Below are 25,996 nucleotides of genomic sequence, written 5' to 3' on the forward strand. Positions count from 1 at the left end.
CCGAGGATCTCAAGTGATAATCGACTAGCAGTTAGTACATATAGAGAGTAGCAGCTTAAAAAAAAAAATAAAAAGATTACTATATTTTAAAACCACACCTATATAACGAGAGTTAGACTGATGGATCGCTAAGAGGCTTCTGTTTCTTCACTTGCTGTCTGGCTCATAACTAGCTAGCCAAGAATTTTTCAAGAAACCAGCTTCAACATGGAAGAAGGACTGAAGAAGCATTTGCTACAAGCTGATCAGAATGGATTCAAATGCTTGATAGATGTGCACCATAAGGATGAAGCGAATGATGATGAGGAAAAAGATCTTAAAACAAGGGTGATTATTGAATCAAAAAAGCTATGGCAAGTTGCTGGCCCGGCCATCATCACCCGCTTAGCCAATTACTCCATGAATGTCGTCACACAAGCCTTCGCTGGCCACCTTGGTGATGTAGAACTAGCTTCAATTTCCATAGCTAACAATGTCATTGTTGCTTTCAACTTCGGCCTTCTGGTTAGTTATTCCCATCACATTCCCAAATAGAATATCTAGACAAATTGTAAGAGCATAAATACTCATACATATAAATGAGATGAGAAATCATATAGCACAATGCATTAGCCTGATTGCTTTTATACTTGGAAAGTAAGAATACAGATGTTCGAGTATTATAAAAAGGTTGCAGGTTGGCTGTGCAGGGTTCTAACTTCTAAGTTTTTTTTAAAAAAAAAAATAATTATCAGCTTGGAATGGCAACAGCATTGGAGACACTATGTGGACAAGCATTTGGAGCCAAGAGGTACAATTTACTCGGCATATACTTGCAAAGGTCGTGGATCGTTCTGCTTCTGGCGAGCATTTTATTATTGCCAATGTACATTTACGCCACACCAATCTTGAAGCTGTTTGGCCAACCGGAAGACGTAGCTGAGCTATCTGGATTAATCTCAATTTGGTTCATACCCCAACATTTAGGCATTGCATTTCAATGCTCAATGCAGAGATTCTTGCAGAGTCAACTCAGGAGTGATGTGGTGGCATATATCACAACGTTTACGTTGGTGTTTCATGTGTTCATTAGTTGGCTTATGGTTCATCATTTTCAGCTTGGAGTGATAGGTGCGGCCGTTGCTTTGGACATCTCTTGGTGGGTTTCGGTCTTCGGCTTGTTGATTTATATTGTCGGTGGTTGGTGTCCTCTAACATGGACTGGATTTTCCGTGGAAGCCTTCTCGGGGCTTTGGGAGTTTCTCAAAGTTTCTTCTGCTTCAGGAATCATGCTTTGGTACGTATACTTGTGCTGTTTAATGTTTATGACGAGGTAATGGATTTTCCAAGTACTAGTTAATGTTGTTGGCTCTAGTCAAGTCCATAGTCAGCGGGAGATTGCGGCACTAGAATAATCACCATCAGCATCAATGGATCCGTATTCGTTTCTACGAGGGAAGCTGTAATTTGATCATGACTATATATAAATGCTATCATCACGGGGTAGAGTGCAAAGTGCAAACTTTGATGAATGAATTCCCCCCTTTTGTGGTTAAATCCTTCGATAATCACCTAAATTGTAGATGTTTTAACAGGTACAAAATACGCAATTAGGCTGAATCTTTCACTGATTCTAATTCAACTAACTACTTGGTTCTCTAAATTGAGGTGCGAATGTATATATTAATAATGAGAAGAAGACTGGCAAATTAATTGGTCTGAAGTGGGATTTTGTAATATACCTACCTAAATCTAATGGCTAGTAGCTTATGGAACTTGCAATTCGCTCGACGAGTGAGTATAAGTTTTGAATATTCAAGTACGTACCAATTTCTATTAACCCTTTTTAATTTACTGAGCTTGTTTTTGATATTTATATCGACACTTGCAGCTTGGAGTTTTGGTACAATCGAATTTTGCTACTAATGACTGGCAACCTAAAGAACGCCACTATAGCTGTTGATGCACTATCAATATGGTATGGTATTTTCATCCCAGTATTGGTTTCCCTTTTCTTTTATATTTATTGGGAGAAAGGGTTTCATTTTTACTAGACAATTCCAAGCTAGCTTCCTTCCAAAATGGTGAAGATTTCAGATGATTATAAGATATTGAACTCCTTGGGAGTCATGAAAAATGCATGTTTCATATGACTTCTTATTTTGGCTGTGTCTGGTTTTTGATTGGAAGCATGAGCATCAATGGATGGGAAATGATGATTCCATTAGCCTTTCTGGCATCAATATTTTCTGCTAAACAAGTTTGTTTGATTTCCCTTAAAGTTAACAAAATATTTTTTATCAAATAGATTTCGATTTTTTTTTTTTTTTGAATGAGAATGCTGGAAAATATTTTTGACACATAAAATTTTTGATTTTCTAAATTTTGGGGAATGTGCCCCCGCCATGCATGTTACTATTGTGTTATCCATAACGGTGAAAGTAAAGGGTTTATTCTAAAACGTACGCAAGCAATTTCAGAGGTCTTACATATGGTTTCGTTTATGTTGAAAATTTGCAGAGTGAGAGTAGCGAATGAGCTAGGTGCAGGAAATGGAAAGGGAGCAAAATTTGCAGCCAAGGTGTCCTTGGTTCAATCCAATATTATGGGGATCATTTTCTGTGTGCTTATACTGATATTCCATCAGCAGTTGGCCCTCATCTTTTCATATAGCAAAGCTGTGATTAAAGCTACCGATAAATTTTCGCTTCTTATGGCTCTTACCATTCTGCTCAACAGCATACAACCAGTTTTGTCAGGTGAGAATTCGAACAATTTTTCATCCTTCTGTATTTCATACAAACAGAATTATGCAAAAACAAAAGGCAATAACGAGAGGACTTTTTAAGTTTTCACTACAGCCAAGATGCTCAATTACGTACGTACTTTTTCACCTCTATTTCTTTAATTATTACATCAAGTGATCTAGCCAACTTCTTCTCCATTTGGCAGGGATCGCCATTGGATCAGGGTGGCAGTCATTGGTTGCCTACGTTAACTTAGGATCCTACTACGTTGTGGGAGTCCCGCTTGGTGTAGTTATGGGTTGGGTATTCAATTTTGGTGTTGAGGTATGTTTGTCCGTATTTTGCACTTTTTGTTTTCTTTTTTTTTTTGTGGTTGTTTTTGGGGACAGGTGAGGCAATGCATTCAGTAGCATTTAATAGAGAAATAAGAAGTCTGGTAACGGACTAATGAGTTTAAACCCAAAATAGAAAAATTAGTCTGTGATCTCCAAGATATATAGAATGAGAGAGTAGAACTAAACTTTTTGTTTTTAAGCAAAATATGACAAATTTAATAACTAGTAGCATGAAGTATGACTGACCATTATAAAAATGGCCATCATAGTTAGTAAAATATAGGATGTGTATCATATAAGATATTATACGTGCGCATATTGTGGAAAATTTTTTTCATAAGTACAATTAAAATTTTGGCACAAAATTATGCATATAAACTCGTACATGAATAGTACGAATATATTTGAAAGTTATGAAACTAAACATAGATTAAAATTACTGTATTTTTTCCAATGATTATGCTATATTATACCAATTTTAATTCTTATCCTTACGCATGAGATGTTAAATTTATCAAAATTTTATCACCTTATTATTCTTATATATATAAATCTACAGAATTATGTTATGTGCCACTATCATTTTGTATATAATAACTACTTAATCTTATTTTAATTTTTTTTTCAAAAATTGAAGTATAATACATCAAAAGTTTATTACATATTTTGACGATCAATTAGAATGTACGAGCATTTTTAAAAGAAAGTACAATAACAAAACGAGTATAAGTGAGATATTTCGAGTTCGAATCCTATCATTCACACTAAAAAAGAAAGAGTATTTTGCACAATTTTTTTGAAATGTATGAAATACAAAAATTTTTATGAATTATATGGATGAACATGTATTATACAGATATAATACAAATATTCACTCGCAAGTACAACACATAAACTTGTTGAGCTCCATAAGGATAGAAAATGAACCAGAACAACAAAACAATATTGGGCTGTTCCTTAACGCGACCGAAAACTTGAACGGAATCGCTTTGATCCTAGCCCATTTCAGCCCAACTTAAGTAAATTCCGAACCAGAGGTGCGTTCCTTTGAGTGCATAAACCTACATTTGGAGACAACAAAGTTCCTGCAGAACCAGCCCATTTGACTCCGATAGCCCATGAGTATACGTAGGCACAGCAAACAAAATCAGATTACGAATTCAACTCGAAGAATTTTCTGCAGTCCCCAGGTTGCTAGTAGTAATTTCCAAGGTATTTGTTTTTATTTTTAGCTAGAACGAAAGATATAGATTTTTTTTTTTTTTTGTTGCTAAAAGATAGAGATATTAGAATAATCAAAAAGGGTGCCAAGAACAAAGATGGGAGTGCCTATCGACGATTTAATGTGAAGTTACTTCAAGAGTACACCAATGCTTTGAATTAATGAAAAGAGAGAATCGCAGTTTTAGTTCCAAATGTTTAGGGTGTAAGTGCTTTTAGTCCCTATAGTTTGGATGAAAATAAATATAACTTCAAATGTTCCAAATTTTATGCGCATGTAGTCCTAATGATTAATTTTTACCAATTACTATCGAAATCAAGTCATATGCTAGTAAGTAATTTTTGAAAAAAAAAATTTAAAAATATTACTTACCATAATCTATGATAAAAGATGACTAATTATTCATATGTTGATTACATAAGTAATTAGTCTTTAACCTAATTTTTTTTTTGTCAACTGAATTTTTTTTTCGGCTAAAGTCTTATTGCTCACGTGATCAGCAACCAAGTGATTTGTCCTTTTTATTATAAATTATGGCCAATAATATTTATTTTCAAAATTTTTTTAAAATTCTTTTTAAAAAATTAATTACCGATACGTAGCAGCATGTGATTGGATTCAGATAGCAATTGGTAAAAATCAGTTAATAGGATTAGATGTATTGAGAGATTAAACCAATTGGAACTACATTCACTTTCTTCCCCACTTTAGGAACTAGAAGCGTTCATGATCCAAACATTTGGGACTAAAACTGCATTTTCTTCTTATTAATGAAAAACCAGGGAATTTGGGGCGCAATGATCTTTGGTGGAACTGCTTTGCAAACAGGAATTCTTGCTGTCATTGCATTGCGTCGAGATTGGGACAACGAGGTTTTTCCTTGGAACAAATCTCCCCCAAATTGTTGTGCTTGTTAACATTTTAATTTTTAGAACTAAAATTTTCTTCATTTGATTGGCATTGACTTACAGGCTAGACAGGCAATATCGCATGGATGATCAACCAAATCGTATAAATGCCATACAACAGATCACGTATCCCACTGGCAACCTCGATCTCACAGGAATGATCTGTCAGCGTCCATGGCCTTGAATAACAAATAATAAACAGTCTCACAACAAAACCGAAATTGACAAAAAAAGAAAAGTATAGCAGATCCTATTCAAGAAAATCTGGAGGAACAATTCTTGAAATGAAATTTATAGTAGTATTTTAGAGTTGGAAATTAAGTGTATTATTCACAGCATTTCATATTTGGGGATTAAACCTCACACTTTCTCGTTGTAAATCTTGATCTTTCTAGCAGTTAGCAGATGCACAAGAAGGGGTCCCTAATTACCCTGATCTGATGATATGTTCCAGAGACCTGCTCTTGCCCATGTGACATCAAACTAATCTGATTTAAGTATGGACTGTATTAGTGTTTTTTTTTTTCCGTGCTCAGTTATAAAATACTATTCGATCGAGAATTCTCTTTCTTTGTTGTTTATCAAACTTTGAAGGGCAACGACAATTAGTCCCCCACCGTACCCCTCTAAAAAAAGACAGAAAAAAAAAGAAGAAGAAAACTAGGAGGGTTGTTGCTCCATCATTAATCCATTCATTTTCTTTATGGAGATTGTTAACAAATGATATAATAGATGTAATTGAATTTTCCCTTCTGTTGTTTGCATGTCATAGTCAAGAAAGACAAGCACACAACTGTGGAAGTCTTGGTTCAGCAGACAAATTTGCTGTTGGTTTAGGTTTAGTGAGTATTTCTCCTACTTGGATTTAAAATCGCTCAAAGGAAGTGTACAATGCTTTCGTACGTGTTTGAAATCTAACAGCTTGAGCACCTCGTCTTTAACATCAAGCCTGAGTTTGGAATCTTTTATGATGAGTGGCTTTACATGAATTCTCCAAATTATCACCCTAAAAACAACAAAATTGGAATATCAAGCAGGATAATTTTGGAAAGAGGAGGCCCTGAACAAAAAAAAAAAAAAAAAGAAGAAGAAGAAGAAATTCATAACTACGCTATATATGTGCATTACCCCATTTTATACTAATCATGGCATTTGGTAATCGCAGACATTGTGTCGAAAAGTTTAGAGTTTTTTCTATTCAACATCCTTGAAGCATGAATAAACGAAGCGCTCTACATGGTAGTCAAAATAATGACAAGTATTTTTTTTCTAAAAAGAAAAGGAAGTAACTAGTTAAAACTCAAAGATAAAGTACAAGTACAATAAGATAAAACCTTGAGCCTGTTCGGATTGGTGATTTTGAGACTTTTGTAGAAAAACACTGTACTGTAATAATGTGATGTGAGTAAGGTAACAAAATAATTGAAAAATATATCAAGAGAATATCTTCAAAAAAATTTTTGGGAAACTCACAATCCAAAGGGGATCTTAGAATAATAATTTATAAACAAAAAAAAAAAAAGAGATCAGGGCCTATCCAATTGATTTTGTCCAGTTTGGTCTAGTAATTGTAATTCTTACAACTTTTAGCATAAACTCATGCACCTTTTCGATAATCGTGAATTAGTTATATGAATTAATAAATTTTACATTTACACCAAATTTGTACTATTTTACATGAAATGTTATATAAATTACATAATCGGACAGAATTAGACAAAAGTTTCAACTGAAGAGGCCCCTGATCCTAAAAGAAATTACAAAATATTTACGTATACTTGAGATCTTCTAGTTCAGTTAAAAAGATAACAGTTTTTGTGTAAAATTTTTTTGATATTTTAGCAGTTAAACTTTCAGTTAAATGTTCAAAATTAAGGAAAACTAAGGAAACAAATTAACAAGTGCAGCTTAATTTAAACTCCTGGAAAATAGTCATGTCTTGGGGTCTGTTTGGTTAAAATGTTTTCCTTGGGAAAATATTTCCGTGGAAGTAATTTTCCATGAAAATCATTTCCCTTTCATTATTTTCAGGTGTTTGGTTAGCTTATTGAAAATATTTTCTTACTTCATTTTTCTGGTCTTTGTTTAACTTTTGAAATATTTTCACTTTTATCTCTATCTTTATTTTCTACACATTATAACTACATACTTCTTCCCATGCAAAATAAGAAAATTTATCTCATTGTTTAACTTTAAAAAATCTTGGAGAAATGTATATATGAATAAAAAATATCTTCTTAAGCAATAAACAAATTGCTGGCCATTTAGTGTCAAATATCAATCACATGCAATACTTATTGTGACATATATCTTGCACTCTCACTACTGAAAGTTTCTCTAGAAAAGAATGTCTCTATTATACATAACTAATTACTAGCATAGGATGAGCAGGATGAGTTTTTTTTTTTTATTTTGAATATACTAGGGGGAGGGTTGAGTTGGGTGGTACGGGGGAGGGAGTGTAAGGAAGAGATATTGGGTTCGAGTCCTCCTGTTTACACTAAAAAAAAAAAAGGAACATACTACAAGATGTTTTTAGTAAGTTTGGAACATATTACAGGCAGGATGCATGCATTTCGGAAAACAACTGCAGTAAGTTTGGAAGGGAAGTTGTTTTCCATAAGATGAGTGAAAATATTTTACATAGGAAAATGTTTTCAGTAATTTTTGTGCAACCAAACACGGGAAATTAGGAAAATATTTTCCTGGAAAACATTTTCACCCGAAACAAACGGACCCTTGAAGTCACTTTAAATGTGGGTAGTTGGACTAACTTGGTGAATCGTCTAGTACAGTAGCTTAAATTCCCGGTTTGGAAGGTGAGTTTTTTAGAAATTTGTCTAAAACTTTGCTGTAGCGCATTGTAGAAGTTTTTTAAAAATTTTTTAAAAAATTTTGAATATTTTGAAATGCATAGTTTAAAAATTTTGAAAAGTTTTTTGAGGTTACTGTAGTTCAAGTTTTTAAAAAAGTTGTAGCAGACAAAAACTTGCCAAAAAAAAAAAACTTATAGAGAAAAAACGTAGGCCAGGCAAGGCAATGCAAATGGGGTCAGTCTACCGTCTAGGTTGTGAGGAAGAATCATGGTCCGTGTTGAAGGCGCAAGAAATGGAATTAAGATATACATGCTTTCCCTCAAGTCAAAACAAAACGCTCCGATCCAGACAATTTCGCATACTTGAATTTGTTTACCACTTCGCCTCTCCCAAGACGCAACATACCCGTAGATTCTTCATGAAGGAATGTAGACCCACATGAATTAAAAGACCCAAAATAAAAAAGGAAGCACAGACATGCATGATTATAACTAAAATGGTCAGCCACTATCATATAAAGAAATTTTCAGATGCCATGCAAAAAAGCTGTCCTTCTGAATAATTGTCGACTGGATTGTAGTAGTGATCATGCCCTTTCCGCTGTTAGCAAGCTTTCGTTTAAATTAATTCCAGCTATTTTACACATGAGGATTCAATCATGCTGGGGACCAAAGCCGTAATCATCCATTTCTTTTTAACTTTCCAGAATTAAAAAGCAATACATATTAAGATATTAAGCAATATCTTAGGGGGTAAAGAATGAAATTTGAATAAAAAAAAGTCTGGCAAGTACATATTTTTCTGAAGTTGTTGCATGATGCATTTCAAGAATTACTGGGTTTCCATGATGGACAAAACACTTCTAAAAATATTGGTGTAATAGAGGAATTTGAGGGATCTCGGAAAGATGGAGAATGAGGGGTTCGAACTAAAAAAGCATTAAAATTTCACCAGTGTCCTAATGGTTAAAAGAAACAAAAATGAGAAAAAAGAAGTTCTCCCAAAAAAAAAAAAAGAAATGCAAAAAGCTAGCAAACTAGTTTCTCTATTTTTTTAAAAAAATAAAAGTAAAAAGTTTATAAATTTGAAAATAAGTACTTGATGGCGGGGAATTTAAACCTAACCTCCTGATAATTTAGATCTAAATTAAAAGCGGTGGACCTGATATTGCTTTTGGGTAGCGTAGCTCCTCTAATGCACACATTGTTTTGTCTAAACTCCAAATCGACACATCTTCCTACGTAGGTTGTGTAACTACTATGTCTGAAACCTTCTGCGCGATGCCAGGCACATGGCATTGAATCATTGGGATATATAAAATTCATTGACTGCAAAATTGAACAAAGTCCGTGGCTTTCGATCTGCATTCCGTTCTGTCTTTTTTTTTTTTTTAAAGGGTAACGGTAGCATCTTTATATCATAATTTATTCTAATTTAGGAGGATGAAAGTCTAAAGAAACTATGTATAAGATGCATCCCTTTTCTGTCATTGTAGATAAATTACAAGTCCAATGTGCGAAATGCATGAAAAATATCGATTTACCTCACTTTTTGCAGGTGGCATGGATCATGGATGAGAAAGTACGTGGCTTGGGAGTATAAACCACATTCAAGGGAGGCAAACAGTGGCGGTGCCAAGAACTTTATTCAAATTTCTTGACCTGCATTTTGATATCTAGATTTTTCTGAAAATTTTATCAACGAGTGCGCAGGCATTCGTTTGGATCGGCGATAGTTCATCGTGTTCCCTTTGACCTCTTTAGGTCTTCTCTCCTCCTAATATAAAATAAGAATAAGCGTAAAATAGAATCTATCCAAAAAGAAAAAGTCAAGATCTTTATTGAAGGGGTGCAATAATATTAGTTTAGACTTATAAGATGTTGGTTTGTAGATTTTTGGAATAACTAAATATTTGTTGCAGTAAACATGCAAGTAAAGATTCATTATTAATTAGCTCATTCAATGGTATAAAATTATGCATAAAAATACAAATTGTATATTCTAATTAACATATACAATTGGCAAATAATTTGTACACAATCAAACTATCAAATGAAATGGAAAATGTAAAAAGTTAAATATTAAGTAAATACCATTTTCTTACAAAAGAACCGAATTACATTTGATAGAAAGGAAACAAATAACATCATGTAATATATTTTTAGTTCTAGGTTTACCACTATGAAAATAAAGAGGACAATTGTAAAAAATTATAACAATTTTGGGGGGGGGGGGGTAATTATGAGATTAGAAGGAATCCTACCAAAACTCAGGGGACAAGAGAGAGAGACAATATTATAATTTTAAAATTTTTATAGGCTGTATTAGAGTTTTTCAAAAGTTGAAGGGGTGTCGCCTCAACGTGGCTCTGCCACTAGGGGCAAAATATTAAGTGAAATTTTAATCATTTTAAGTCCTCCATCCTCCTCTTGTAGCTAATTCCACCCATTTGCTTAGATGATGTACAAGGAGTTAATTTTGTTCGCATGCTTGTAGTCACTTATAATTTTTTTGTCAATTAAACTTTTTTCCCTTCCAAAAAATCAAGAATTAATAAAAAACTTTTGTCATTAGATGATTTTGTTACCAAACTTTTTTTCCCTATTTTGGGCACATGATGAAATACATATTTCATATCTAATATAATTTGCTAGTGGACACAATTAATCAACTTTTATTTCACAAAGCACCTGGCTATTTGCAGGTAATCACTACTAATTCGTAGCAGCAAAGCTCGGCCGGTGCTCCTTTTAATTGATGTGTTTATATCCACCCCTTTACACGAAGTTGTAATTCCCAAAAACAAGAGAGGGGGAGGGTCATATTTCTGTCCTTTTACATGAGAAAAACGTCCGTCCACTCCACTTAGGAGGAGTGCCAATAACAACTCCTTTGCTAAATTCATAATGCCAGATGGCCACAAAGTTGTATATAAAGTATCCACTTTCATGATAAGCACCACCCATCATTTCCTAACTTCACTCTGCTAAATAATTGAGGGTGGGTGGTTTTAGGATACCAGGTTTGGGATGGAGAGTGCCAAGAGCAATGAGCTTATTCAGCCACTATTAGTGCAAGATTCGGCGTTAAGTACAAATAGCCGGGAGAAGTACATACCAGCTGAAGGTTCAGGAGGAGACCTTAGCAGCAGGGTGTGGACAGAATCAAAGAAGCTATGGCACATAGTTGGGCCATCCATCTTCTCCCGCGTCGTCTCCTACTCCATGAACGTAATCACTCAAGCCTTTGCCGGCCACCTTGGTGAGGTTGAACTAGCTTCAGTCTCCATCGCCAACACTGTCATTGTAGGATTCAATTTCGGGTTCTTGGTACGCACATTTTATTTATCCCTTTTGATGCTAACTCACGAACAGGACCATGGACCACTTTAATGTCACAAATTTGGTACTACTATTACCATATGTATTGTTTTCTTGAAAGATGAAAACGGATCTCTGAATGATCAACCTCTTTGATTCATATGTTGTTGATTTTAGACTACAAATTAAGGGATCCTACTGGCCATCGGTTTCTCTTACTTTTCTCCCATTATGAAGGGAATTGAATAACCAGTCGTCCTAGGCGCGCGAGTTGGTATCGGGTAATATTCAGGGAGTGTATAGTAATGCACAAGATGCAGTTCCACCTCCTGTGGTCGGGACTCTGGAGACGAGTTTCTAGCAAGTCATATGTATATAAACATTTATCCAACTTTACATAAGTAAATCCAACATGAACATAATTATTTATGCAGCCATAAGATTTTGATTTGCAAGAATTCATGGTTTGGACATAAGATTTTGATTTGCAAGTATAATTAAGAAAATTAATCTATATATGCTTGTTGGTTATTGTTTATGATTGTCGATTACTCCATTTCAGCTGGGAATGGCGAGCGCATTGGAAACCTTATGTGGACAGGCCTTTGGGGCTAAAAGGTACCACTTGTTAAGCACATACATGCAAAGATCATGGATAGTTCTATCCATCTGTTGCTTCATGTTGTTGCCATTCTACTTGTACGCCACCCCCGTTTTGAAGTTGCTAGGCCAGCCGGACGAAGTCGCCGAGCTATCGGGGCAGCTTGCCTTGTGGTTTGTTCCGATGCATTTCAGCTTTGCACTTCAGTGCCCGTTACAGAGATTCTTGCAGAGCCAGCTGAAGACTGGGGTCCTGGTGTGGGCATCTCTGGCAGCTCTTGTGATTCACGTAATTATTAGTTGGGTTTTTGTGTATCAATTTGACATGGGTGTAATTGGAGCTGCTGTTGCCTTGGATATATCTTGGTGGGTTTTGGTTTTGGGTATGTTGGGATATACTGTTTGGGGTGGGTGTCCTCAAACATGGACTGGTTTCTCTATGCAGGCCTTTTGTGGTCTTTGGGAGTTTACAAGACTTTCTGCTGCTGCTGGTGTAATGCTTTGGTACTGTGCTTTTGCTTCTTCCTTTACTCTTTCCTTACTCTGATTGATTAGAATTCTTTTTGTGGTGTTCTTTTTTTCTCAACTGAATCATTGTGCAGTTTGGAGAATTGGTATTATAGAATATTGATATTGATGACCGGCAACCTAAAGAATGCAACTATTGCTGTGGATGCTCTCTCCGTCTGGTGCGTATTTTTTATCTAAAGATCTGCAGTAATTGGTTAGGTAAATCTGCTCTAGCTAGCAAAATTGATGGACCAGGTAAAAATTTAAAAATTAATAAAGTCAAGGGTTGAGCCTGTATTTAGGATTTGGACTTCACTCTCTTCCTACTACAACCTAACATAGCCAAAAACAAATGTGTTAAATATATATGTTTCTTTGCAATTTTGGCAGCATGGGCATCAATGGCTGGGAAATGATGATTCCTCTAGCATTCTTTGCGGCAACCGGGTACCATATATCTCGAATTCCTTTTGTTGGTTTTGCTATTTTATAAGGAATCTAAAATTGGCCAAACATATGAGCAATAACAATATTGGATGGATCGATGTTTAATTTCAACTGTTCTTGAATGGTTAAAAGCTTTGTTGTTGTTGAGGAGCACAACTAAGAGAGGTTCTCAGGAAGAAATTCAATAGGACTTGTCCAGTGTTTAAATGCAAGGATGGACAATAAATTTTTTAAGTATGTCCATCTCTATGATAATTTTGATATAAGTTAGATAATAGTTGTTAAAGAAAACCTAGTTAAAATGCTTTAGATTTTCTGGCCACAAAAATTAATTAAATTGGATATAAAGCAATAAATTAAAAAAAAACTATTTGAAATAGCTTCAAATTTTTCTATCCACAACACCTCATTAATTTGGATGTAAACCAGTATATGGCAATATATTCTTAGTACTTGGGACATTGTAACGTTGAAAGTTTCCCCTTGAAAAATAATAATAACAAGACAACAACTGCAGCAATAATAATAATTAGAAAAGGTTATTTAGTCCAATAACAAGCAAAGTCGCACTTCACAAAGTTTTTGTCATGGAAAAATTTAGGCTAATTTAACTGTTTATTTCAAGTTAATATTTTCATTTTGCCCAAACACAAGTAATATTAGCAAGGAAGGAAAGAATGGGTTGGACAGTATAGCAAGAGGACATGTAAGTAAGACATCTCGAGTTCGAAATCTCCCGTTTACACTAAAAAAAAATTGTGTAATATTAGCAAATGTATTTCCCTAGCGTATATTTTTGGATTTTCATCTTTGTTTGCATCTGAAATTCTGATCCAGGGAAAATTGCTTTCTGTCTTCTAATTATCAAAATTTTGATGACAGAGTAAGGGTAGCCAATGAACTCGGTGCGGGGAACGGAAAGGCAGCGAAATTTGCAGCAAAAGTGGCAGTTATCCAATCAACAGTGATAGGCATCATCTTCTGCGGCCTTATTCTGCTGCTCCATAACCAAATTGCTTACATTTTCTCATCAAGTTCCCAAGTTATTGCAGCAGTGAACAAGTTCTCGTACCTCTTAGCTCTCACCATTCTTCTCAACAGCGTTCAACCAGTGCTCTCCGGTTAGAGATTAATTTGGATTCCTCCAGTTGTTTGCCTGTTATTCAATTTCATTAAAGTCTTTATTTTGGGTCAACAAAATTTCATATGTTTTTCTTTTTTTAATTATCAAAATTTGCAGGTGTAGCTGTAGGATCTGGTTGGCAAGCTTGGGTTGCATACGTGAATTTGACTTGTTATTATGTAGTTGGGATTCCCGCGGGAATCGTACTCGGTTGGTTCTTAGACTTGGGTGTTGAGGTAAGCCAGTCTGCTTCTAATTCTTTGCTATAGCGTTATGCTTGAATTGGGAAACAAATTACTACTTAAAATTCTTTGGATTAATTCTATTTTACACCCTTCAGCTATATTTTGATTTCTATTTTGGTCCCTAAACATTAAATTATGACACTTTAACATCTAAATTATACCGCAATTTAGTCCCTAAACTCCTTTTCTAATTTTGGAATTTTTTAGGTTATTGTTTAAGTTTTTTGGTGGTTACTTGACTTATATTCTGCTATTTTCGGAGATTCTATCGACAATTGTCCGTGATTCTCAATTTGATCCCTAAAACTCCTTTCTTCACTCCTAATTTTGGAAATTTTTGGGTTATTATTTATTTATTTTGCCAGTCACTTGATAATATCCCATTAGTTTTGGGAATTCTGTTAATAATTGTCCTTAAGTTAGACGGTTTTTATAGTTTAGGAATTAGAAGCGTTCAAATTTTTAGTTTAGAGACCAAAGTAAAAATTAATATATAATTGAGGGACGCAGAATAAAATTACCGCATTATTTGAAGTAAACTTCAATTGAAACCCCTCTTGTGGGTAACTTTACCACTTCTACACCAATGTTTTATGTGCTCATGTCACTCTTCAAAATATTAACAACTGATTTCTCATTTCACGTCCAAACTCGAAAGTGATATTGGCATTGCCACTCTCGAAAATTCAAGTAATGCATAGTAAGTTGTCAATAGCACTATTCGTATGAATTTGATCCGATTACATATACACGAAGGGTAAAAAATACTTGGATGTTGTAGTAGCAAGTCATGCCAAGAACTAGGATGTGGATTAAAATGCAGGGAAGAACAAGGCATACGCTTGTACAAAATCCAATGCTTCAATGTTGAACTTTTCTATCTCTTCACCTCATCTACCCCTTCTCATAAATAGTAGCGGAGCCAAGAACTATAGCCAGTAGAGCTAGCATTATACACCTAAAATAATGTTCTTATTATGCAAGAAAATATCAAATAAAAATAGGGTAAAAAAAAAAAAAAACTCCTGTGGTAAGCTTAATCCACAGAAAAGCCCTCTATGATTTCAAAATATACAACACAACACCTCATGCTTTGAACTAAATTGTAAAAGTGATGGAATCCGTTAAATTTAACGGAAATGACTTATTGGAACCTAAAAAAAAATTTATATCTAATTTTTATCAAATATACCTATTCTACCTCTTAACCCTCAATTCTCTCTATTTAGAGAATAAAACAAATGATTTTTTTGAACTATCTTTTGCTTAATTATATCAGGGCATTTTGGTCATTTTGTCCATTTTCGTTAAGTTTAACAGATTCCGTCACCTTTACAATTTAATTTAAAGCATGAGGGGTCGTGTTGTATATTTTGAAACCATGGGGGGTTTTTTGTGTATTAGATTTACCACAGGGGGCTTTTTTATTTTTTACCCATAAAAATAAGATTTTTATTATTGGGTTTTTGTGTTTTGAAAGTATCAAAGCTATTCTTTATTCAAATAGTAACCAAATTTGTGTTTTAATAGTTTCAAAACATTTGTGCTGTAGAAGCTAGAGATATCTAAAAGAAATTGATTGTTTAGAGAGCTAATGCAAGAGGAATGAGAATTTCTTATAATATAAGAGGGCAATATACAGGAAAAAAAGGGTATTTTTTAAAATTGAGGGGGCGCAATTATAATAGAAACATAAAAATTTATAAAAGTGTCAAGACTATTCTTGAAATTTTGCAAAGTTAAGGTGGTGCAAAGTTGCACAGCCTCGTCACAATGTGGCTCCGCCACTACTCATAGGGCATTTGAGGCAAAAGCATCCCCACAATTAGAGACATTATTATTGTTTCTTTGTTTCTTTTTCTTGATTGCCTGCCTTTTACTTTCTTCCTCTTTTACAAAAACCAAACTATGAGGGCTTTGTTTTATGGATCTCACGCCATTCTATGTTCAGATGATTTTATGCAATATACAAGTTATTTCATTTAAAGAATTTATTCCAGGGACAAAGCTTCAAGTACTAACACAATTTTAAATTATTATTTTAAATAAATATTTTTGAACCAGTGTTAGGAACTGGAGACACGCACTTTTTCATTTATTATAATACATGCACATACACACATTTATGACGAAAGAAACCTCTTCAAATTTAGATTTTTTCTTTTCCCTCAAAATTATATGTTTTTTGCTTCAATTTGTCGGTGCCTAAGAACTCTTTAAAGCAAACAAAATAATTTCTGACAATTTGTCCTTTTAACATCCAGTCCACGAACCAAACGATTCCATAATAATTCATTAATTACCAAGTGCTTCTAAATTTATAGGTCTCTTTGTTTGAAAATGATTCCAAGGTAAAAAAGGACCATTGTCATGGAATTGTTCATGTCGGGCCGACTTTATGAAATGTCCCTTACTCGTGGACACTCCACACTAAAAGTGGTGAAATTATGAACAAAGAAAATTAAATATTTAATTAAAGGCAAAATCCTTGATCCACCCTAAGTTAGATTTTGGACTATTATAATCTTGGAAGAATTGTAGTTTTAGTCCCCAATGTATTACCCATGCACAGAACTGGTCCTCAATCTATTTCAAAAAATAAATTTGGTCCCTAATCTATCCAATTTTGCGTAAAATTGGACAATTGACAGATTCCTTCCAATTGACAGTGCCAAAGCAGTCCGGTTTGAAGCAAAACCAGCGAACTGGATTATGCTTGGACTATTATAGTCCACATTCCGTTACTCAATTGGAAGAAATCTGTCAATTGTCCTATTTTATGTATTTTATGCAAAATTGGATAGTTAGGAACCAAATGTACTTTTTGAAATAGATTGAGAACCAGTTCCTTGCATGGGTAATACATTAGGGACTAAAACTACAATTCTCCCTATAATCTTCATAGGAACATCACTTTTATTAGGTTGTAGTGGAGGAATTAATCCCTCATCTGTACATAGAGCATCCTAAATTCCTATTACTGGGACAAAGCTACTATCACATGTACGTTTACTATCATCAGATCGTGGCACCAATTGATACATGGTCCAAAATTTTGAGTCTTAGGCATATAAATGTTTGCAATTTTTGCCTTTAATATCATGCTAGCCACTAGAAATTACAAAATAAAAGAAGGCTAAAGATTGTGAATAGAGCTGTTAATCGAGTCAAGTCGAGCCGAGTATTTGGCTGGCGAGCTCGACTCGAGTTTAATTCGAGTCGAGTTCGACTCGAGCTCGTTAGGAAAATGAGTTTTAAAATGTGTTCGAACTCGGCTCGTTAAATGTACATGTGGTTCGAGCTCGAGTTCGAGCTCGACTCGTTTATCACAAACGAGTCGAGCTTCACGAGTTCGAACTCGTGCAAGTTAACCTTAATAAAAACCTATAATTTTTAATTTTTATAATTTTGATTTCTAAAATGACAAATATGCCCTTCATTAACGAGTTCTAACGAGCTACTCGAGTATCAAACGAGTCGAGCTTACTCGGCTCGTTAACTAAACGAGCATGTTTCGAGCTCGAGCTCGACTCGTTAACCAAAATTAACGAGCCGAACTCTAACGAGCTTTTGAGCTACTCGACTGACTTAACAGTTCTAATTGTGAATAATGTTAGTTTAAAGTTTAAGCCTTTGAAATCCATCCACTCATCCAGGGTATCTGGGGCGGAATGATCGTTGGTGGAACTGCTGTGCAGACAGGGATACTAGCCATAATAACCATCCATCGCGACTGGGAAAAAGAGGTAAGTAGTAGTTAGACTTAAATACCCATTAATCTCAACTAAAAGCTCTATTGTTGTGGATTAATCTTACTCTAAAGATTTTTCTGGGTTTTTGCAGGCCGAAAATGCTTCCAGGAATATCCAAAAATTGTCATGTCCAATTCCTGATTTGTTATCATGACTTGTAGACTGAATTTGTGGCACGGTGGAGTTGCCTGGTTTTTTTTGATTGAAGCTTTTCTGTTGTCAAGAATATCTCATACCATTAGAGAATTCGTCAAAAATTTATCTAGTGGACTGCGAATAAATTTTGTCAATAATGTCAAAAATATGTTTAGCAGTGCATTTTTTTTTCCTGATTATTCCCTGATCATTATCAATGTCTCGTTTAATCGGTCCCTTTATACATTTGTCATGATTTGAAATGACATCCGTTAGATTTAAGTAAGTTTATTACATTAAAGCTGGTGATCTATAAATGCAAGGAATTAGAGAAGTTTAACATAAGAACCTATCTCCGGTTCTTTTAACAATCACCAGCACACATTTATTAGTGATTATCAACATCTGTCTCCAAGTAACAAGAGCTGGTTAGGAGCAACTGAGACAAGTTTCCAATTGGAATAATTATCCATTTATCAGACACAAAATTAAGCAAAGTAAATACTATCCGATTAATGCATTTACAACACTAGTGCAGATGAAGATTTCCTCCCCCCTCCCCCCCCCCCCCCCCGGTTCTCTTCATGTCCCAATTGTGATTAACTCTAAAACTTTTCATTAAAGAACTCAAGGGTTCTTTGGCCCATTCGTTGCTAGAAAAGGGTAGCCTACTCGTTACATCAACCTTTTTTTTTGGACACTGTACTCTTAACTTGCCATGTAGGGGCAAAATGTTTATTCTTTTAGTTCAGGTGGGCAAAGTGAGATGAATCCTATAATTCAGGAGGTCAAAGTTTTATTAACCCATGCAAATATTACCCGCATATCAAGCTAATTCACCTCATACATTATTCATGGGATAATTTCAGAAACCCCCTGAATTTTTTGATAATTTCACTGAGCTCCCCTAAAATTTTAAAAATTACACTTACCTCCCTTATCCATCTAAAATGACAATACTAGCCTTAACATTTAAATAAAACTCCTTTGTTTGGTATGTATATAAATGGAATGGGATTTATAACTATTGTTTCTTTTCATTTTCTCTTCTTGTTCCTCATTTTTTATATTTTTTACTAGTAAAATTATGGAAATATAAATACCAACATTAAATGTCAAACTAGTGACTTTTTTTTTTTAGAAATTTAATATGATCCAACTTTTATTTGTCAATCCTTTTTTTCTTTTTTTTTGTGTATTAGAAGCAATACTAACTCAAAAATAAAGGTCCAAAACTGCTATTGAAAAGCATTATGATATTTTCACGGATCTAAAAAGCAACCAACTCTAAAAGCATTACGATGACACTCTCTTCTCTAATTTAGAAAGAATAAATTTGATATTGAAAAATATTTTATCATAGTATAGAATTATTGTCATTATTGCTTATGAAACAATAAATTTGGTATTGAAAACTTGACAATCCATTCTCATACATAGACTAAATATATTATTATTGCTTTAGAAAGTAATTGAATTTTATAAGGTGAGGGTATTTTGGGGTATTCAATTAAATTTTTTACTAAGTCCAAAGTTTGGTTACAAAAAGAGTCAAATCATGGGAGATAAGTGTAATTTTTAAAGGTCAAGGGATCTTAGTGAAATTGTTAGATACCTCAGGGGAGGTTTATGAAATTATCCCAAGATTATTTGACAGCTGGGACAGATTTAACAATGGATAATATCTCAAAAACAATTTAAGAAAGGGTTTTTTTAACTGGTGCCCTACGGTTATTTGTTGATACACTTACATTTCACCCCAACCTACCATATATATATACCACACACTAATAATTATTACTTTCTCTTGCATTTATACACTTTTTATGATTAATCTCGTTGCATTTATATGTTTTCCCTAATTAATCTTATATTTCTAAAAATCTAACACTTGAAATACATTTTAATAGTCACCGTTAAACAGACCGTTTAAAAAGTTAAGTAGACACCAATTGAAATCCTAGGGCCAATTCTTGAACAAAGGATCTCTCATTCTTGGGGCCTGTATTTGATTTCTTAGCTGTGGTTTAATTTAGAGAATTAAACAGATTGTGAGAAGAATAAAAATACATATTGACTTATTTGAACATTAACAACTCAAGAAATTCAACACAAGCTTGGTAATAAGATTATTAAAGGCTTGTTTTCAGTTAATTATTTTATCTAATTATAGATTCTAATTTTGGACAATCAATTTTGGTAATGTTCTCGATTGCTTTTATATTTGATTTTTTTTTAACGACAAAAAAATCTATAATCTATAATCACCCAAATTGTAGTTTTCGCTGATTTTAATTATTCTCCATAATCGGTTTATATAATTAGATTTAATAAAGTCTAAAGCAATCAGGAACAAGGCCTAAATCTTTTTTGTCTAGAAGTGACATGCATGTAAATTGACTCGCTCAATTTTGTTCTCCTTTTTTTTTTCAAAACTAAGGTAAATTAAAGTTTTAGTGGACAGTAAGTTGGCTAATTGAGTGTTAATACATCTACAGGGGTAGTTGTTGGATCCGGATGGCAAACAAGTGTTGCATACATTAATCTATGCTGCTGCTATCTTGTTGGGCTTCCCCTTGGTGCTCCCTTGGGCTAGGTTTTTGGATGGGTGTTCAGGTATGTATACATGTTGACTTTCTCTGACTATGTTATACGTATACTTTGCAATCAGCACTTCAGCAGAAGAGTTGGCTTTTAATGCATAAAACAAATCAAGGTTTTTTTTTTTTTTTTTTTGTTGAAGGAAATCAAGGTTTTTTACTCTAACAGAAGCCTACAGAGATGTTAATTAGGCAACCTTGATATCCCTATTCCCTAGTTTTCAGTTCGACCATGATGTTAAGGCCTGACGCAAGTCAAAATGAATTGCGTTGCATTTCCTTTTTCTTAGTTATTGCATGGCATATAAAGACCAAGAAAATTAAGGATACTGCAAAGTACATTTTATTCATGTATATCGAGACTCATTCGGGTTTAAACAGGACATGGGCTAGGGCTAAAACACTAAAGGTGTATTTGATAAAATTAAAATATGAAATTTCAATTCTAAATTTTGAATATGTTAGATTACTAAATCGTTCAGTATTGAAATCTTACTTTTGAGCATATTTGCATTAAGTGATAAGTGAATATTTTATCGTTTATTTTTTGGTTAAAAGCAAATAATTAGAACTTCTTGTGTTAGGAAAATGATTTTTTTTTCTGACAGTTGAGAAAAGCAAATAATGGCTTTTTTTGCTTTTCTTTCCTTTTTTTTTTTTGATAAGTAGAAGATTATGAATTCAGAATCTCCTATTTACAATTCATCCCATCTTATCACCCAACCCAACTTTCCCTCCCAAATAATGGCCTTTATACTTGATTAAATGGTAAATATTTGCTTATATGTCAAGTAACCACGATATCTCCGGTTCGACTTTCAAACTCTCCGTTTCTCTTTTTCTTTTTAATTTAGAGTCTCTCTTAAGAAGAAAGAAAACAATTTCATACAGCCAGTATTGCATGCAAATATATTGAAACAGACATTAGCTTTTAACACTAGTGATTGTTAAATAAATACGGATTAATTCTACTTTGCACCTTTCAACTGTACATAAATTTTCACTTTGGTTTCAAAAAATTTAAATGAGACACTTAAATTCCTTAAACGTAAAATATGTCTCACTTAAGTAAATCATTGACAGAAGTAAGACAGATTTTATACTTATACAGGATAATTAAATTTTATACTTTAGAGGCTACAATGAGGATTAAAAAATTTTTTTTGGACAGATTTCAAAGACTAAGGCGCTCTCATACCTCAGGGACTAAAGCACCTCATGATAACTTAACAATAATTGAGGTCTTTCACAATTTGAAGCATTTGCACCACTTGGGGTCTTTTATAATTGTAGATGAGCCAAGCAGCAGCTCCAATCCAGTCTTGTAACACCCCCAACAAGCATCCAAAAATGCATGTGATTTCAAGAAGACTTCTGAGGAAAACGATAAGTCGGTAATGGATTCGGTACCAATTGGGACAAGACAATATATAAGGAAGTCCAACCGACTAATTCAAAGAAACACGCAGTGCATCTATTCTCCACTCGGCTGCCGCCTCAACAACAATAAAAAGGAATGAAGTGTCTGCTGTCTCTAACTTTTCATAAATTTCTGCAGGCTGCCATTTTAGATTTTAGTAGTACTATAAAATGACTTGTAAATTTCGCCGGGACTAAACAACCAATGGTTAAACAGTTGACTTTTTTCCTTTTTCTTTTTTTTTTTATCATTTTTTCCTCTCGTTTCTATTAAAACGAAGTGATTAAACTGGTAATTGCTTGACCGTCATCATAAATACCTCTCATGACTTTCAAGTTTGCAATGCCCTCCGATCTAAAGGAATCGGAACTAAATTTAGCAACACCGGTCCATGTTTTGGATCACCTGCCTGTTTAATTGAATTGAAATCTTCTGGTACATTTCAATTAAAGCTCAAAATTTACTAGTTGGAGTTTTTAAAATCCACAACTAAAAATTTAAAAAAAAAAAAACTGAATTCCCGTGGAAAATTGTTTCCAAAGTATTGGAAATTTAGTGTAGACGAAAAATGACTTGTGGCAAAGAGTTTGCAAAATGGCCGTAAAACAAACCAATTCATCTACGTGATAGGTTTTTGGATTGCATTAAAGCGAAAATTCAGACAAATGGCAGATGCAAGAACCATGAAAGTTCTCATACGATTACGTATGATATTCATTCACGCTACGGCGGCCGAAACAGTTAACCATTGACTTCTACATGGTGAGAGCTTGATTACCTCACTCGTTCCCATAACTCGCTGATCAACAAACCGAGTTAGCTCAGTTGTTTCATCTTGCCATCCCTTCCACACCACCATTCTTCCTCTATCTCGCTTCTCATTCAGCTCCTCCAGTCCCACTCTGGTTTGTCTGACCAAATCCCAAAATTCATCGTTTCTTTTCCTGTTTGCAAACATTTCCACTAACCTCATCCTGCAGTCCTCCAGCCTCTTCAAACAGCATATCAACTCGGCCGAGTCATCGTAGCTCATCCTCGCCGTCCGGTCACCTAACTCATTGAGTCTTGTGATAATTTGATGCTGAGTAAAACGATAGTCCTCGCTCACCAATAACATGAATTCGTGCACCAAATCCAATCTTTGGTAATGTAACGACTCAGGTGCAGCACAAATCCCTTCAACCATGCACACCAGAGAATCAATTTCTTTCAGTAAATCGCAGTCTGGTGGTCGAATAGCAATCTTGTTATTTCTATTTTCTTGAAACTTTGAAGATGAGGAGGTGCAACAGAGGTAGCAACCTAAAATCCTGGTAGTGATCAAGTTACGTTCCAAAACACTAGCGTACCACCGGACCCATTGGGACAATTCCCAATTTTCAAGGTTGCTCTTGTTACTAAACCTTGTCAGCTTCAGAGAATTTTGACCGCCGGTCAAAGGGTAGAAAGAGAGCTGTTCCTTGAGGATGAAGGAACCGTGGGTAATGATGTTGTGCAGGATGAAGAGGCATTTCAGTGCCACGTAAGGGCTCCGAGTGTTGTGAAGACGGTCTAGGACAGCTTCAACGCATGCGCATGCAAGGGGAAGATGAACGTCGTGGCCGAGGCTGAGGATGGCGTCTAGTTGGTGCTCCGGTGGGGCGGCGGTGGAGCTGTGGCTAGTGGCGCGGAGGATGGCGATTTTTATCGAAGAAACGGTGCGTTTTGTGGTTAAGTTTGCTTTGATTAGTGAAGCGTTGTCTTTGAGGCGGCCTATGAATTCTCGCAGCTTTCTTGGCCGAACCATTTTAAGCGAGAGGGACAGAGATTGGCTAATAATTTTAGCGAGTGACCTTTGATGAAGTCTCTGTATGGAACTTTTCTGCTTACAAAGAATGATAAGATGGATTTCATTTTTTTCAACTTGTCTTAAATTTATATGGGGGAATGGCTCGAGATTCCTATTTCCTTCGGTTGCATTTCCACGATGTTTCCTGATGGGCAGTGACTAAAACAAAAGAATAGAGAATATATATATATATATTCGACTATTTCCCTTCTAATCAATAACTTGGTCAAGCATTATTTTTACCATAAATTTAAGGGATAATTACACAAACCTCCCTTGAGATTTTTAACAATTTCACTCGGCTCCCCTCAAATTTAAAAAATTACACTTACCTCCCTTGACATATTAAAATATCTATAATGCCCTCCACTTGGCAAACAATTTTAAATTTAAGGCAATAAATTTACAAAACCCATAAAAAAAATTTTTTTCTATCTCTTGTCTATTTTTGCTCTCTTTTCTAATTAATATAATCTCTTTTATTATCTCCAATTTTTGTGGATATTAGCAAATTGAAATTATAAAATCAATAGAGAGAGTAGATTATATGTTAAATTAGAAGGAAATGAAGAGACTCACAGTGATAGAGAAATAAATAATGAAATTGATAATTGAAATAAAAAGAAAAACTAAAGGTGTGGAATTTGTCATTTTTTTTTTGTTGCAAGAAAATTTTTTATAAAATGTCAATAATTACATAAAGGTTTCTTTTATTGGATTAGAAATTTTTTATTATGATTTTATTATGGAGGTAAAATTTATTCTCTATTTTTGAGATATCAATATTTTTAAGGTTGTAGAAGGGTTATAATAGCGGTTCTAGATCAAATTAGTTTGTATTGAAAAGGTATTTTAGCATTAATATTTAATTTTAGGGTACAATTGGTTGTCAATAAGGTTTGTGTGTGTGTGTGTGTCTTTTATTTTTTTTGCTTTTTGCTTGGAGAGTATTGATACTATATATACAATTTGAAATTTTTTGGATGGCTAACTTATGCTTGAATGGTTGATAAGGATTAGATTTGTTGATTTATACAAAGTGCGGAAGAAAATTATTGAGTATACAATATTTTTCTTTCTTAGTTTTGTATAAAAGGGTAATTTAGGATTTTTGTTAAAAAAAATCTATTTCATTGGACCTATGTTGTTACTAAACAGTAAAAGTAGAGGAGATATATGTAATTTTTAAAATTTGAAGGGAGCTCTCTGTAATTGTTAAAAATCTCTGGGGGTTTGTGAAATTATCCGTAAATTTAAATATAGGGAAAAATTTTTAGTCAACAGATACAACGCAATAACAATTTTAGCTTATCAAAAAACAAAGTCGTAGTCTCTTAATTTCCTGGAAAAACCCCACAAGTTGGTAATAAAAATTTTATATTGGTGAATGATGCAAAGACTTGTATGTATACTCCGCGGAAAAGAAACAATTGGGAAGAAGCATCCTTAAAGAATTACTAGCTACTAGGTCAGGTCAATCATTTAAAATTTTCTGTCACTGTCACGACATAATTATTGGTGAAACCTTAAGCGGACAGAAAACAGGCTTGAGATCCTGTGTCTAAAACGTCTATCCCAAGTTCCCTGTCCAAATGCTACCGACACCGTCTCATTCACAAAAAATTAATGGCGTAACATATTTGGACTTGGCTAAGTAGTCTGTTTATGATAAACACTACTGCTTCTTCCCTCAACAGTTGTTGGACGGGCAAATTAGGTTAAGCTTTCAAATCATGGACACTTGTTCATGCAAACCGCGTAAAACACTAAAAGTTTTGCTTCTTTGAGAAGTATCCCATATCGAAAGCAAAGCGATGGTTAAGCTCTGATGTGCAAATTCTGATTGGATCAGTCGCCGTCTTCATCATCACCCCATTATTAGCATTATCTGGTATACCTTTAATTTGTAATAGGGCTTAAACCCAGGCTCTTCGAACAATTCTTACGTACGTACGATATCAAATCAACACTAAAAGTTGGAAACTCTAATGGGGCCTTCTGATATTTCT

At 34.3% G+C, this 25,996-nt stretch overlaps 3 protein-coding genes across 4 annotated transcripts; 2 read left to right on the forward strand and 1 right to left on the reverse strand.

The window, feature by feature from the left end:
• Positions 1-207: 207 nt before the first annotated feature.
• Positions 208-5,281, forward strand: LOC113712653 (protein DETOXIFICATION 27-like). Its single transcript, XM_072068059.1, has 8 exons — positions 208-504; positions 735-1,276; positions 1,871-1,957; positions 2,170-2,222; positions 2,496-2,738; positions 2,932-3,050; positions 5,066-5,155; positions 5,255-5,281. The coding sequence occupies exons 1-8, from the start codon at positions 208-210 to the stop codon at positions 5,279-5,281; spliced, it is 1,458 nt and encodes a 485-aa protein (XP_071924160.1).
• Positions 5,282-10,969: 5,688 nt separating this feature from the next.
• Positions 10,970-18,322, forward strand: LOC113711866 (protein DETOXIFICATION 27-like). Of its 2 annotated transcripts, XM_027235096.2 has the most exons (9): positions 10,970-11,336; positions 11,890-12,216; positions 12,373-12,431; positions 12,530-12,616; positions 12,828-12,884; positions 13,767-14,005; positions 14,125-14,243; positions 17,909-17,998; positions 18,096-18,322. In XM_027235096.2, exons 1-9 carry the CDS (start codon positions 11,037-11,039, stop codon positions 18,156-18,158), a joined length of 1,341 nt encoding a protein of 446 aa, XP_027090897.1. In that variant the 5' UTR covers positions 10,970-11,036; the 3' UTR covers positions 18,159-18,322. The 2 variants fall into 2 exon arrangements, with proteins under 2 accessions (XP_027090897.1, XP_027090895.1); XM_027235094.2 differs by having other exon boundaries at positions 11,890-12,431.
• Positions 18,323-21,772: 3,450 nt separating this feature from the next.
• Positions 21,773-24,048, reverse strand: LOC113711867 (putative clathrin assembly protein At4g40080). Its single transcript, XM_027235097.2, has 2 exons — positions 22,938-24,048; positions 21,773-22,113 (listed from the first exon to the last, which is right to left on the reverse strand). Exons 1-2 carry the CDS (start codon positions 23,943-23,945, stop codon positions 22,102-22,104), a joined length of 1,020 nt encoding a protein of 339 aa, XP_027090898.1. The 5' UTR covers positions 23,946-24,048; the 3' UTR covers positions 21,773-22,101.
• Between the last annotated feature and the right edge of the window lie 1,948 nt (positions 24,049-25,996).

This window comes from Coffea arabica, chromosome 10e (assembly GCF_036785885.1).
Source record: "Coffea arabica cultivar ET-39 chromosome 10e, Coffea Arabica ET-39 HiFi, whole genome shotgun sequence".
NCBI lineage: Eukaryota > Viridiplantae > Streptophyta > Magnoliopsida > Gentianales > Rubiaceae > Coffea > Coffea arabica.